At 39.8% G+C, this 14,261-nt stretch overlaps 1 protein-coding gene across 9 annotated transcripts in view; it reads right to left on the bottom strand.

The window, feature by feature from the left end:
* HERC1 (HECT and RLD domain containing E3 ubiquitin protein ligase family member 1) overlaps nt 1-14,261 on the bottom strand; it is a 101,391-nt gene that overhangs the window by 2,535 nt on the left and 84,595 nt on the right. For all 9 annotated transcript variants that reach the window (XM_068204467.1, XM_068204468.1, XM_068204470.1 and 6 more), the window contains exons 55-76: nt 13,348-13,478; nt 12,203-12,402; nt 11,600-11,714; nt 10,911-11,057; nt 10,292-10,393; nt 9,977-10,150; nt 9,386-9,679; nt 8,650-8,715; nt 8,403-8,528; nt 7,841-7,979; nt 7,176-7,357; nt 6,386-6,541; nt 5,758-5,880; nt 5,090-5,192; nt 4,221-4,390; nt 2,829-2,967; nt 2,370-2,539; nt 1,963-2,132; nt 1,624-1,789; nt 1,254-1,330; nt 579-831; nt 200-352 (exon numbers count right to left, since the gene is read on the bottom strand). In XM_068204467.1, the coding sequence (XP_068060568.1) occupies nt 200-352; nt 579-831; nt 1,254-1,330; nt 1,624-1,789; nt 1,963-2,132; nt 2,370-2,539; nt 2,829-2,967; nt 4,221-4,390; nt 5,090-5,192; nt 5,758-5,880; nt 6,386-6,541; nt 7,176-7,357; nt 7,841-7,979; nt 8,403-8,528; nt 8,650-8,715; nt 9,386-9,679; nt 9,977-10,150; nt 10,292-10,393; nt 10,911-11,057; nt 11,600-11,714; nt 12,203-12,402; nt 13,348-13,478 (3,356 nt within the window). The remainder of the gene's footprint in view (nt 1-199; nt 353-578; nt 832-1,253; nt 1,331-1,623; nt 1,790-1,962; nt 2,133-2,369; nt 2,540-2,828; nt 2,968-4,220; nt 4,391-5,089; nt 5,193-5,757; nt 5,881-6,385; nt 6,542-7,175; nt 7,358-7,840; nt 7,980-8,402; nt 8,529-8,649; nt 8,716-9,385; nt 9,680-9,976; nt 10,151-10,291; nt 10,394-10,910; nt 11,058-11,599; nt 11,715-12,202; nt 12,403-13,347; nt 13,479-14,261) is intronic.

The raw sequence follows: 14,261 nt of genomic DNA, 5'->3' as shown, positions 1-14,261 counted from the left end.
GAGCAATTACTGAGAAAAAAAACCAAGACTAAATTTAAAAAAAAGGCCAAAACAGTTTGTGGGGAAGAAAAAATACAGAGACACAGAAAGATGCAGAAAGCCAAGCTTTTCTTAGCACTGAATAAACTGTAATGGAAATTGGCACGAATTACCCCCTGTTCCTACTAACAACAGGGGCAGGTCACAATGAGGTTCTTACCTGTCGGTCCATTTCATGGAGTCTGTACTCAATTGCCCTCTCCACATACTCTTTCCTGTTTGAAAAGGTAAGTGGGATACTGTTCCCTCCAGGGATTATGGGAACCATTTTACCATCAGCACTTTGGCCAACAAAAGAATCTAAAGGAATCATCTGTTACGCAAAATAGGAAAAGCACAAGTCACTCCAGTGATTCAAGTATAGCATTTTACAAGTCATCTAGAACTACATATAGTAAGATCACAGACTATTCTAAATGCACAAGTGCTTGTTATCCCAAGAATGGAGATAGAAATTATAGAAATACTGATGTGAAGGTCAATCTGATATAGTAACTGCTTTCTGAATAAATCTAGAAGCCCTGACTTTATTATCTTACCTCATGGAAATTTTCTTCAGTAATCCCACTGTCTTCAATGTGAAGAATGCTGTTGAGGGTCTGCACACAGAGCAGATCTACCTCCTCCAAATCCTCCAAGATGAGTGGGATACAACAAAGTTGCTTCCAGACCATTGGAGCCAAATGAAGATCTAATGGCTTTTTCGTACGAATAGCTACACCCATGAGAATGCCCAAGAACTTAAACTGCATCAGATGTTCATCTAAACATGCTGAAGGGTTAAAGAGAAATCTGAAAGGACAAAGAAGCAGTGAAAAGAGTATTATATTTCTATGCTACTCCATCAGAAGTAAAAGGGAAAACACTTGTAAGCACAGCACAGAACTTCCAGCACACTTATCAGCAAGTGTCCAAATAAACTTATTCAAGTAAGATTATTGCTATCTTTAGCTGTTAAAACACTGGAGCCAGAGGGAGGCAGAACTCCTGAGCACAAAGCCTGGCATCTTGATGCTACTCTGAGTTCTGCCATCAGCAATCCAGCAAGCCCACGTTAAAGCCATGCCCTGGCTCCACAATGACAACATACCCTGAAGGAAAAAGTATACTAGAGACAATTATGAAGTCTCATAATTTGGTATAAAAAAGTCAATGGAAGATTTGGATTTTCACTCACTACCAGCTGCAATAAAAGCACATCCTGTACAACTTACCTATCCCTGTTGTAGCCTACTTCAGCTGTAGCATTTGGGGAAGGAATAAGCAGGTCAACTATTCCAGTTTCCAGCTCCTTAAAAATCAATAAAAAAAAAAAAGCCTTCTTAGAAAGAGGGAAAGCAAACTTATGACAGGACTATTAAGACATTTTAGCATTACAAGACAGAATATTTCACTATGGTGATGATTACCCCTTACAAATTCATATGAAACACTGAGAGAAGGTAAACATGGTAGGATGATTTTAAGTAGTAAAGACATGCTTATTTCAAGACCTGTCTTTATGTCAGGCTACAATGGTTTTTTCCCTGGGACTGGACTGTGATAGACTCCTGTTACACATTTCCAAAATATTCACAGATATACCTGACACATTTCTGTAATGGTGTCATCAAACACTCCACCTGCATCATCAGCTCCTTCTCCAACCAGCTTCACTTTCCAGGCACGGGAGGGTAAGCGAAGGTCTGAGGCATTCAGCTTTACCACTTGCCTTGCTATCTGGACAAAAATGGGCTTGCACTTCCGACCCCTTTGGGGGAAAGACACACAGTCACAAATATCATTCACAATCATGTAAAGGCTCTGAGTCATTCGATCAACAAAGCTGTCCAGAGAGAGCTCAGAATGCCAGAACAGAAGGCAATGTGTGAATCTCAGCATGCACACGAGGTGTAACCCAAAGCCTGTGAGAGCACCACTGACCTGGTGGAGATCCTTTTCACAGTGATCTGGGGCCCGTAGTTCTTGCCCTGCACCATGGTTTTGCCTATGGAGCGCACCATGGGCAGGGTGTACACCCGCGGAGCCAGCAAGGGCCTCAGCTGTCCCTGCACTATCCCCCATGTTCCAGCATTGTAATGAGATGTACTGTTCTGCAATAAAGCACAAACATTGACCAGATAAAACAGAACATTGACTTGCCAGTGATAGCATAAGTGAAAAAGTAAAGCAATACCTTCAAAAAGTTTGCTTTCTTATAGAATGATTTATTTTTAATTTTTTTTTTACCAAAAAATTACAGAGCCTATTACTAAGGTCCATCTAGATCTAGTCAGAAACTCTCTAGCAGAACAACACAGCCAAGCCAGTTTTTTCAAATGGAATTTTACCTGGTTATTGGGACTGAGGTTAAGTAATCGCCATGAAGAGTACATGAGGTCAGAGAAATGGTAGAGTAGTCTCAGCCTTGCTCTCACTGTATGAATGCTCACTTCCTTCAGTGCCCCATACTGGGGTGGAATGGCATCAGGTAACCCAAGCTGCAAAGGCACTGAAACACCTGCCACAGAAAGAGAAACCAAGCACTTGTTTGAGAAAGAGGAGCTGTATTGCTTTGGCTTGGATGAAGCTGATTTTCCTCACAGGAGCTTCCACAGTGCTCAGCAGCCTTACTGGGGTTAAACGACAACAGCAGCCAAACTGAGAGTAAGATAATTTGTATATTAAAAAAAACAAGGTATGGATATAAGAAACCCCACTTTTGTCCTGAATATTCAGAAATTGTCGCACTCACAGCCCAGGAGACACCAGGACTAAAGAAAAGGCCAGACAAAAGCTCAGTTGCTCACCTGGAGCTCGAGGGGGGACAGGCGAAGCTGTCCAGGCTGCACTGTGGCAGCGGCCGGCCGAGATCTGCCGCACGTTCTTCCCCTGCAGCACCGTCACCAGCGTGGGCTCCCGCACGTGGTTCGTGTGGCCCAGCCCCAGCTGCCAAAAGGCAACAATCAGCAACTGGTAGTATTTCTACAACTCTCCAAGCAAGAATTCAGAGAAGATGATAAAAAAATCTTATTTCTTTACAGCATATATTGTGATAAAAAAATATCTGCCATATATATTTTTTCACTTTTTATCTTTGACAAAATACTGCACCTGCTCCCAACAAGAGTAACAGATCCAAAGAGACATGAAAACAGCTGGAGATTTCTCAAAAAATCATTCCCAGACTGAGGATCTGATCCATGCTGCCAAGTCCTGTACTGCAGTCTCTCATACATAGACAGCAAAGATCCTACATCTCCTCTGTGCTATTTAAACAGGATTTTTGTTCTAGAATGTAAATCCTGGTTTACAAAAACAGTGTTTGTGTAAAGGGAACATTTACTGAAGCTGTTGTGACTTTTCACTGAGTTTAATATAATATCCTAATTTCATATTCTGTGAGTTAAAAATTTCCTATCACAAAAGTGTATTTTTTCCCCACTTCATATAAAACCAGCATTTTGAACCCCAAGGAAAAGCATATGAAGAGCTTTCTCTACATTTTTACACTATTTTCCTCTTCCAAAAATACAAAGTACCATATTAAGAAAAACACTAATAAAAGTAATTTAAAAAAAAACACCTCAAAGAATTTTCTCAAAAAATTTTCCAAACACCTCGCTCAATAAACCTTCTTAAAAACTTAATCCTAGATCACCACAGGATGAAGTTTGGCCAAACTTCCTGAAACATCAGTAGCTAATACATCAAGAGACTCTTTCCTAAATTTGTAGCCTGCAGTAGAAAAATTTGAGTAATGCATGTGGTGAAGGAGGAGAATTTCTCATTTACTACGTTTTTTATGACTTCAAAAAAAATCACTCCTTTAAAGAGGTTCATTTATATTTTCATTATGAAAAATATCTAAAGAGTTCAAAAATCTGACATCAGCCATGAATTTTATTATGTTGAAAAGAAGACAGATTAAGAATTAGGAGAAAATCTGCAATTCTTTTAAAAAGCTTGAATTTGAGTAATTTGGGTAGCATGTTTGGAGTGCTTTCCCAAACTGGTACCATGGAGAGCACAGAGAGTAAACAGGAAAATCATGGACATTGCCTAAAACACGATTGTGCTGAGGGGTGAAGGAGGGAAGGAAAATCAAAGCTTTCTTTTCCACCAAAGGGAAGCCATGCCCAGCGCAGCTGTGAAGGGCAGCAAGAGGCTCCCGGAGGTCAGGAGCAGAGAACAGGATGTACCTGGCCTTCGGAGTTGCTTCCCCAGGCGTACACGTCCCCTGTGGAGGACAGGGCCAGCGTGTGCTCGGCGCCAACGGCGATGTCCTCGATGAAGACCCCGGCCAGCAGCGGCACCTGCTGCGGCCGGTTGTGGTTGCGGGCGCGGCCCTCGGGCAGCCCAATCAGGCGATCTGCAAGGGCAAGCACCAGGCTCCAGGAGCAAGCAGCTTTCGGGGGGATTTCATTACAGACACAGGCAGGGAAGGGACAGACAGCAGGTCTGCACAGTCCTGGGGCTGGGACACAAGGGGAACCCTTTAGGGACAAAGGGCGTGGCTGTTCCCTGCAAACTAGTGCTGCCTACAGTGCTTGTTTACACTGCTAAAGCTGATGTATCCATGGTCAGTCAGAAACAAGACCAAATTCTACTAAGCCAAGGCCTCTAGCTCTAAATGCATGGGTGTATAACAAACATGAATTAAGTGACTTCAGAAGTTTCCGCATGTTTCATTCAGTGCATGTGGAAATCCTCCTGCCCAGACTGTTAAACATGGGCAAGTATGTGTGCTTAATTAGACAATGTAAACTATGAAGTGACCCAGTGTTTATGGATGTGTGTGAAATTCAATGAACTTTTAAGAAGATGCTCTTCAAAAAGTAAATTAGTAAAATGAAAGGTGTTCTGAGATGAAACTAGACAGAGCTACAAATCTGGATTTCAGGTGTACATTAAAATTGCATTGTTCAACTTCCAAAATTTAGATTAGGGCAATATGTTTCTAGAAAGTAGCATTAGTTCAGTCTTAGAAATACATCTTAATATTCCTCCTTTTCACCTGCAATTTACACAAGCCTATTCATGGATATGTCCAAAGAGCAGTTTGTCTTACCTTGGCCAAAAGTATACACATGACCATCTTTTGTCAGCGCAACCGAGAACTGAGTTCCACAGGCAACTTTTTTTATTCCAATTCCACAAAGAATATCCACTTTCTTTGGGGTAAAGTGAAAGGAAAACAAGCTATAGTATTACAAGGATATAAACAGAAAGCAAACACAAATTCAATCTGTAACTCCTGCTTCCAAAAAAGGATTTTTTTTATTCCCACTGTGCAGTACACACATTGTAGGATTATTTTAATTAACAGTTGGAAATTAGTATAGGAAACCAAAACATTTTTTTTTTCAATAGAATGAACGCCTTATTCTATGTACGATGATTCAAAATACCTTCTTTTTTCCTGGGAGTGAGGGGGAGTGGCATGGGAAGAAGTAGATGGGTGTGTAAACAACCTTCTCCCCAGTTTCCAAAAGAAGAAATCTCTCTTCTCTAAGATAAGCCTCAGATTTTGACTACTTGTACTGCTACTGGGACACAGTCACTATGATGTGCACAAAATTCTTCAGAGCACCAGGCTCAGGATAATGTATCATCAGAATTACTTGTGCCAGATTGTGTATTAACAGCAACATCTGGAAATCACACTCTCAACACTGTGCAACATTCTTTAAGAGCACTGAAAGTTTATGCAAAGAATAATTTCCTTGGGAATCTAACCTGTGGTGAGGACTTTGCAGTGGAATTCCCCAAACCAAGTTTACCATAATCTCCATCTCCAAAAGCCCAAACCATTGAGCCATCTGTTGACACGGCCACAGTGTGATTGAGGCCACAGGCAACCTGGGTGAGAGATATAATGTTATTACCACTGCTTTTGCTGACTTACTAACTCAAACATAACAACTACCTTTAAGAAGAAAAATTGTGTTTTAAAAATGAACTGTCCCTGCAAAACCACTAAAACTTCCACTGCTTATTAGAATGTCTTAAAGGCCCTCAGGACTGAAAAAATACAGCAGTATTTTATCAACACTTGCTTTCTCTCAGCTCACAGAACCAAAGGATAGTATTATGGCACACACGTTCCCTGCTTAAAAGTACAAAAAATCTCATTAATTCATGCTTAAAAATGCCTAAATCTTGAAACGTTAAAAACACAGGCAATTGTGCACAAAGATGATCAAAAGACTTGGGAAAGTAAGTATTTAAAAAATCATGCATAGTCAAATTCTGCCATCATAATCAAAATAAAAGCCAAGGCTAAAAACCACAATTGAACACTTAAGTATGTTAAAAACACAAGCTTTAAAACTAAGATACATTGCTAATTTTAGATAAACCATGCCTGGCCAATCTGGTAACCTTCCAGCGCTGTCACTCTTTCTGGAAGTTTCTTATTGGAAGTATTTCCAAGCCCCAATCGACCATAATCACCATTTCCAAATGTAAAAAGTTTGCCATCTGCTGTCACCACAGCTGAGTGCTTGAAGCCACATGACATCTAGAAGTAAAATAAGCATTAGTTTTACACACATTTTAGACCTGGAAGTTTATATTGACTATTACATGTACATATGTTATACCTTTCTTGACCCTAAACCATATTTCTTTTTAAAGAAAGAGCTTATTTTTAAAGAATGCGCTAAAATACAGACATTTTAGTATTAACTATTTCTCCAGCAACTCATCTCTTAACTCTCTTCAGTGGCAATGTTATGGAAGGGGACTGCACGGTATTTGTGTGAAAGATTTGCTGTGTGATTATCTAATTTTTTAATAAAGAAACCTCCAGTCAAAAGCAAATATGGTTTTGTGCATTGTTAGTACTTAGGAGGTCGTCTTAGTGACCAGTTTTGTAGGTCAAAGTCACCTGACAAGGATGAAGGGAAACTTATAAATCATGTCAGCATTTTGATCATCTTTAAATTACCCCTTTCTTCCATACTCATTCTATTTTTAGTCCTCTCCAGTACCAATTGTCAATTAATATATCCGTGGTATTGACAACCTTTAACTGGAAACAACCACCATGGTTCATAAAGCCTCGAGAATTAAGAAGTTGCCTGTTTTCATGCAGTTCTACAGCACTGGGTTCCCAGGCCTGCAGCTGGATGGAGAGAGAAATATTTTGAAACCTGCACGACTTCTTCTCCCTGCAGAGCCTCGATCTGCCTGGGCCTGCGCTGCCTGTCGCTGTTCCCGTGGCCCAGCTTGCCATAGTCCCCATCTCCCCAGCTGAAGACTTCCCCGCTTTCTGTCAAAGCCATGGAATGTCCATCAGACCCACAGGAGGTCACCAGCTGTGTCACAACAAAGCCTGGCAAAGACAAGCAAGAAAACAAAGCTTAGCATCACATATAACATCTATCCATGGGTGCTTCATGGCAGCCAATTAGGTCTGGGGAAAGGAACAAACGGCAGTAAGGCTTCTTTTTCCAGCAATTAATTTACTTTTAATTTGAACAAAACCTTTGTTTTCTTATGGAGAACTTGTGCTTCTGTCCTGCCATTAGCTTTGAAATTAAGTGCTCCTTTTTCCCTGAAAAAGACAGATTAAGTGTCTTTTTCAGGGAAAAAGACAGTTTTCCCTGAAACCTTCTTAAAATTAAGGAATTTTAACATACTGCTATTTAAATCTTAAGGAAATATGAAGATTTTGCTTATTTGTTCAAATTTTTAATTAGAAACTACAATATTTTAATGATGCTCTGCAGAAGAGCATCAGCAGAAACAATCATACTAACTACCAAAATGCTTATTTATGCTCCATCACTGGATGGAGCAAATACAACAGTTTTACCTTGCAGTGCTGAAATGACAGTTAAGACATGAAGATCATCAGAATTTCCTTGTCCCAGTCGCCCATAGCTCCCTTCACCACAAGCCAAAACTGTGCCATTGGCTTGGATGACAAAAGTACAATTCTGACCACAAACCACCTAGTTTAGAAAGACATGAAGGAAATGTTAATAAATTATATGCTAAATGCAGCAATGCTGTAATACTTGCATTACAGTGCACCGTTTCCTTTTAATTTGTTTTCTTTGCAATTATATCAAGACAATATTCCATCAAGTCAATGCTATTTCAGAAAGTGTAACTGCCACGTATTACATTAAAGTTGTGCAGGTATTTTAAAATCATGCTCATATAAAATAATTCTGTGTTGTCAGATTTCAGTGGCTTCTTGGTTTGAATTTGTTAAATGATTTAAGATTTCCTTTCTGGTGAAACCCGTGTTTTGAGATGCTTAAGAGTTAATTCAAACAACAAATTAAAAAGACATTTAGCGAGGGATTTAGATAAGCTGTACAAACAGCAGATGGCAAATGATGAAATCATGACTGGCTCTAAGCGATCACCTGCTGGGCTGGGGAGAATGAAGGTGCTGCTACTGGGATCATGACATTTCTGCCCGCCTCTGCCAGCTGCCCGTGCCGTCCTGCTCCCCACAGGTACACGTCACATTTGCCTCCTAAGTGCCAATCCTAGGGAAGAGCATGAAAGAAATCTTTAGAACAAGAGCACTTTCAACAGCTTGCCACATTTCAAAAGAATAAAAACCCCTCCAAAACACCCCAAACCCTCCAAACCATCAATTTAACTGACCTCTGGCCTTGATGTTGCCCAAGACATGATCTGTTCATCCATGCCACTGATCCACTTACTGTTATCCTACACAGCAAAAGCCACATTTACCACGTTCAGCTCAAGAGATGCACATTATTTTTCTGTTATACAATATATATTTTCCTAAGAACAATATTTAAATTATTCTAAACAAAAATGTGTGCAGACTAGCAATGACACTGTTACCCATGACTTGCGATCCAAATCAATGAAAGAAAAAACTAAATTCATGATGAAGTGATCTTTTTCTACTTACTGATGCATAGGGCTTTTTGAAGTTTCAATTGCAAACACTGGCTTGAAATGTTATAGGCTTGCTTATAAAAAATTCTTAATTAAAAAATTCTGTTTTGGTTTACATAACAAGTCGTGAAGAAAACTGACACTAGTAAATAATTTGGTGTGGGAGTGTTACAAAACGTTACTCTTAAAATAGCACTACAAAGCTCTACATTTCTTCCTATCACACATGAAAATTACTGCCATAGTTTTGGGTTGTTTTCTATTTTAATGTGCAAGTGACCTGCACTCATTACACACACACACACAGAGTGCAATCTTAACAGTATATTCTAATCAGTTAACTAAAAAATAAACTTATTGCTGGTGCTTATGTTACTAAATATAAATGTTTACAGTTCAGAGATTTCACTGCATCATACCGTGTGCTGAGTAACAGCACACTTGGCTGTTAAGACAATACATCAACTTTTACCATCAGGAGAGTAAGCTCATCCTCTGGAACAGGCTCCAGGTCTGGGACAGTGAAGGACTCTGGGAACTGAGCTCCCTTGGTCAGGGCTTCAGCAGCTTTTATGGTAGTGGAGAAGCACTCGAGCCAGGCCCATTCCGTGGGGTTCCAGGCAGAGGGGTCAGGCAGGCAGCTCTGGTGGTGAGGTGGCACGGGGGGGTTGCAGAGCAACTGGTCCAGGTGCAGCCCCACGGCCAGGGATGCCAAGCACTGCATGTAGGGGCTGTGAACCAGCTGGTCCCCACACACCACATGGGGCTGCAGGGCAGAAAAGGGAACACCCAGTTAGAAACATACAACAACCACTTCAAAATACAAGTCCTTAAAAGCTAGTCCTGTAGAACAGTACCTTTCTCCATGCTTAATCAAAGTTTTTCTAATATTTTAAATATTTTCAAATTAGGAGACTAATAGCTTTGAGAATAGTGAAAGATATTTCAAGTAGAATGCAGGAAAGTCTTCTGGGTTCTCTGGTGAAAGACTGAAACCATCCAAGATCTGAACAGTGAACTCCTATCAGCCATGAATGCTAATAAACATTTGCATTTCTTATACCTTTTCATAGGCATGCTGCTCCTGCAGCATCATGGGCAGGCGCTCCAGGAATGCACGCATACACGGAGCCATGTTCAAGCCCAGAACTCCCTGCTGCTTCAGCGCAGTCCTGCACGTCGCCAGCACGTGATTGGAAGAGATCCACTCTGAGGTGCAGTTCACCACCAACACGTCCTGTTCAACAGCAGTCACATTAGTCCCGTAAGAAATTAAAAATTCACAAAGCAGGATCATTCAGCTCCACTGATTTCTCACCAACCATCTTGGTTTCCATAGGGGCCAGAAAACACAGAGGTTCAAACGTTTCTGTCTCACCTTTGATCTGTTAGAGCAGGCAGCAACCCCAACCTCAGGGATCCACACTGCAGTCTGGATAGCTCCAGACCCTATCACAACACTCTGCAATACTGAACCGTCCTAGGGAGAGAAGGGGTTGGAGTCAGGTGCAAACAGAGCTACAGGTCTGTTTAAGTGCATACACATTCCCCTAAGGGATGATACTTGTCCAAGCTTTCAATAACTACTTAAAAACTAAACTGCTCAACCTAAAAGCAGAAGCCCCTCAATTTTATCATATTGAGGAGATAATAGAACTAAGGATTCAAAAGTGTTTAATAATCCACAATATCTAGCTCTTTAGAGTCCTCAACATAAGAGAATACTGTTCTTAACTCTAACAAAAGTGGCTGGTTCTGCAAAGCCTAACTAACATGACCAATCCTACAGAATCAATCAATACTGAATCATAAAGTACTTCAATGCTAAGTACAATTTCAATTTATATTTTATTATTTATGATGTGATAACATTATTTTACACCACACTTTCTCTAATGTATCTAACATGGTGGGGAGTGGAGGCTGGTCTGATACACTGACCATTTCAGATACTCTTACTAAGAATGAGAATCAAGCTGTATCAAAGATAATCTTACCCGTAAAGACCAGATATTCATGAGGCCACCAAGGCCCCCAGACACCAATGCCAGCCCATCAGGACTGAAAGCAACAGTGCGGACAGGAGTGATGTGTCCTCTCAGCTGGAACACACACTTCACTTCCACTGCCTTCCTGTATCCATCCTGCAAGCAGTCACACACTTATGGAACACTGCAGTACTTCCAGGAAATTGAGTAGCATGACATGTCTGTATTCTGCAATAAGTACTGATCACCCATACAGATGGCAAAGCTCCACTAAATCATTTAAGAACACCCAGGCCCATGAGAGTATTTAATAGATAACTTGATCATATTATCAGCTTTCGTCCCCTTACAAAATACCATTAACATCAAAGACCACATTGCAATTTATGTAGGTGAAAATAATCTTCAGTCTATCTACAAAAAACTTTGAACTCTCACTAAATTTTAGGATAAACTTATCAACTTTTAAAGGAAAGAAAACAGACCAAAATATAATGTTCAGCCTTAATCTTAAATGAATTTTTCAATTTCCTGTTCTGAAAATGCTTACACATACATAAATGCAAGGTAAACATTTCTTAGCAAATTTCTTCTCTCAGGAAACTTTGAGATTCAAGTAACTCACTCATATTCTTCTCCTCTTTCAACTTCACAATGAGCAAAGAGAATTTCTTACACACCAAGTTTCATCCTTTTACCTTGGCACTTGTTTCTTGCTCCCACCATCCTTCTGAGCAAGCTGAGCTGGACTGCAATGTGATTATTATGTCCTGGGGAACAGTCCAGACACACACCAAACCATTGTGGCATCCCCTAAAGCATGTCGAGTGACATTAGAAAAATAAAATGAAGAAATTAACTAAAAAAATGTCAGGGGTCTGGTATTAAGTTATATACTAGTAGTCTTCATGACCTTCCTATAAAATCACATTGCATCAATCGATCTGAACTAGAAATGCCTGCTCCAAATGGGTAAATGCATTTTTTCCTATTCCTCACACGCAGTAGCTTTTCTTTTCTACTAACAACATATTCTCAGAAAAAAAAAAATAATTGGATGAAGCAAAAAAAATTCCAAGCAGTACCAGCACCCACAGGTCATGGAGGAAACAGCTGGTACCACAACCAGGGTCACTCTTTTTATATGAATTCTGGAACTTCGTGAATCTCATGACAACTGACTTACTGAAGGAATATTATTTTTAAAAAAACAAGTCATTTTCTTTGCTACAGACACTACAGACTGGTAGAAAACACCTGCAAAAGAACTACAGAAACACCAAAAACACCCAGTGACTTACGTAGCTAAGAGAAGCTGGGCCTTGGGTCCTTTCCCTGGCAGAGCACACCAGGCAATGCCATTCACCAGGGCTGGGTGGGACAGAGAGTGCAGGCGCCTCCAGCACCCTCCCAGACACCCCCAGAGCTTAACTGTTTCCTCTTTGGCACAGGTCATTAGAATCTTACCAGTTGGATCCCACTTCATACTAACAACCGTGTCCTGTTGGATTTAAAAAAATGAAAAGTTGGTATGAAGTAACACAGTAATGAGGAGGAAATTCAACTCTCAGAGCTAATGTAACTTTTAATTACTAATAACAAAAGTATTTTATTCTCACATATATCACAGATAGTGAGTTGCAATTATAAAGTCATAATGCCACATTTCAGAACTATCAAATTAAAAAGACTTCAAAAAGTTTTCTGAAAGAAATGAAATGGGAAATATAGAAAAATATGCTTTCTTTTTACCACAAACCTTACTTGATTATTTTCCCCCAGAAGTAGCTTTGAGTCTGAGGTAGGAAAGGAAGACAGCCCATAGCAAGAAGGCAAATACAGATTTATTGCCACAGTGTGGAACTGCCCTGCTTCACACAACCAGAGTAGCTCTTGGAAGCAATCAAGATGCTCCTACTACACGTACATTTGAAGAATTCTGCTCTTAGCCTAACAAATAATTAATGGACTATTAATGACTCATTATTACATTCTGGCCAAGCAAAGGTTCTAAACCTTTGCAACTGCATATTTAGAAAAACACCTTTTGCTTTGCAGAGGAAGCTAAACAAAAACATGTGACATAATCAAAATTAAAATTTATTATGAGTACTCTTACCAAGTAAAACAATTAGTGTTTTAAATCCAATCAATGCACAGCTGTGTGCTTAATTCACTTCTGTCACTGTCATGTACATATACTTCACAGTGTTTGATAGCAAAGAGGGTATCAGGTTTATATTTCCTTTTTTTTTACATTTGGTTGACTGTTCCTTTAGAGCACATTATGTTAATATAGGTGAAATAGGTGTGAATTTTTAAAATAACATGAACTTGGCTTTATAAATAGCTTTCAAATAGAGAGAACAGCTTAAACAGATTTTACCTACAAGTAAAATTTTTACCCACAAAAAGTCTACATTAGCTTAAGAAAGACCAGCTCTACCTTATGTGCATCAATGAGAATGACTCCTCCTTTTTCAGTTGGTTCCTTTGTTCCTAGGAGCAATTTTCCATCTGAATAGCCAACAGCAAATGGTCTGTCTTCACTGAACCAGGCCAGGCATGTGACAGACACTGCATGAACAGACAACATAAACATTCATTAAACTAAACTGAACTTCACTCCTACCAAAGAGGTTCTTGCAGTGCACGTGTCTAAACTATGAAGTGCATAACAATGTTCACCATCACCAAGGTCACTTAACATGTTCTGGTCTGAAAATTTTCCTGAATTCATATGATAAAGATAAAACTGAGTGTCACTAATGACAGCTGTTAAGATTATTTTGTACTAATTTTCTCATTCTTCTTTTTATGAAAATAATTGCATTTATATTCCTGGCACAGTGAAAATAACTATACCAGGTAAAAGAAAAAGGGTAGACTGAATCTTATATATGTATCTTAGATTGGCTTCTAAAAAATGCTCTGAAAACAACTTGCCTCCCTTGGAATTAGATATTGCTTCACTTGATTCTGCCAAAAATTATCTGTAGGCTTCCTGAAGAAGACAGATGCAAAATCACACTATACCATCAAAAATCTGCTACTTGATGTCCTTTGGGACTGAAGCTATAAAGGAAAAATGGCAATCATTGAGGAATTCAAATGACACTGTGCAGGCTATCTGCAGACAGAGCAGACACTGCAGGGGATCTCTACTGTTTGTCCACAATGGCAAGGAATGGCAGGATTTTAGCAGATTACTACACACTGTTTGCCTCTGCTGTGGGGGAATCAGGGTGCAGGTAGAGATCCCCCAGACTTTTCTCCTCCCATGAACCAGAAATTATATCCCATGAACAATAACCAAAATTGTTATATACTTCCTTAATAAAAAGTGGGGGTGTTGACAAT

The sequence above is a fragment of the Anomalospiza imberbis genome, chromosome 13, assembly GCF_031753505.1.
Source record: "Anomalospiza imberbis isolate Cuckoo-Finch-1a 21T00152 chromosome 13, ASM3175350v1, whole genome shotgun sequence".
Lineage (NCBI taxonomy): Eukaryota > Metazoa > Chordata > Aves > Passeriformes > Viduidae > Anomalospiza > Anomalospiza imberbis.
Note: the sequence above shows the minus strand (reverse complement) of the source record. Positions and strands in the feature narration are given on the sequence as shown.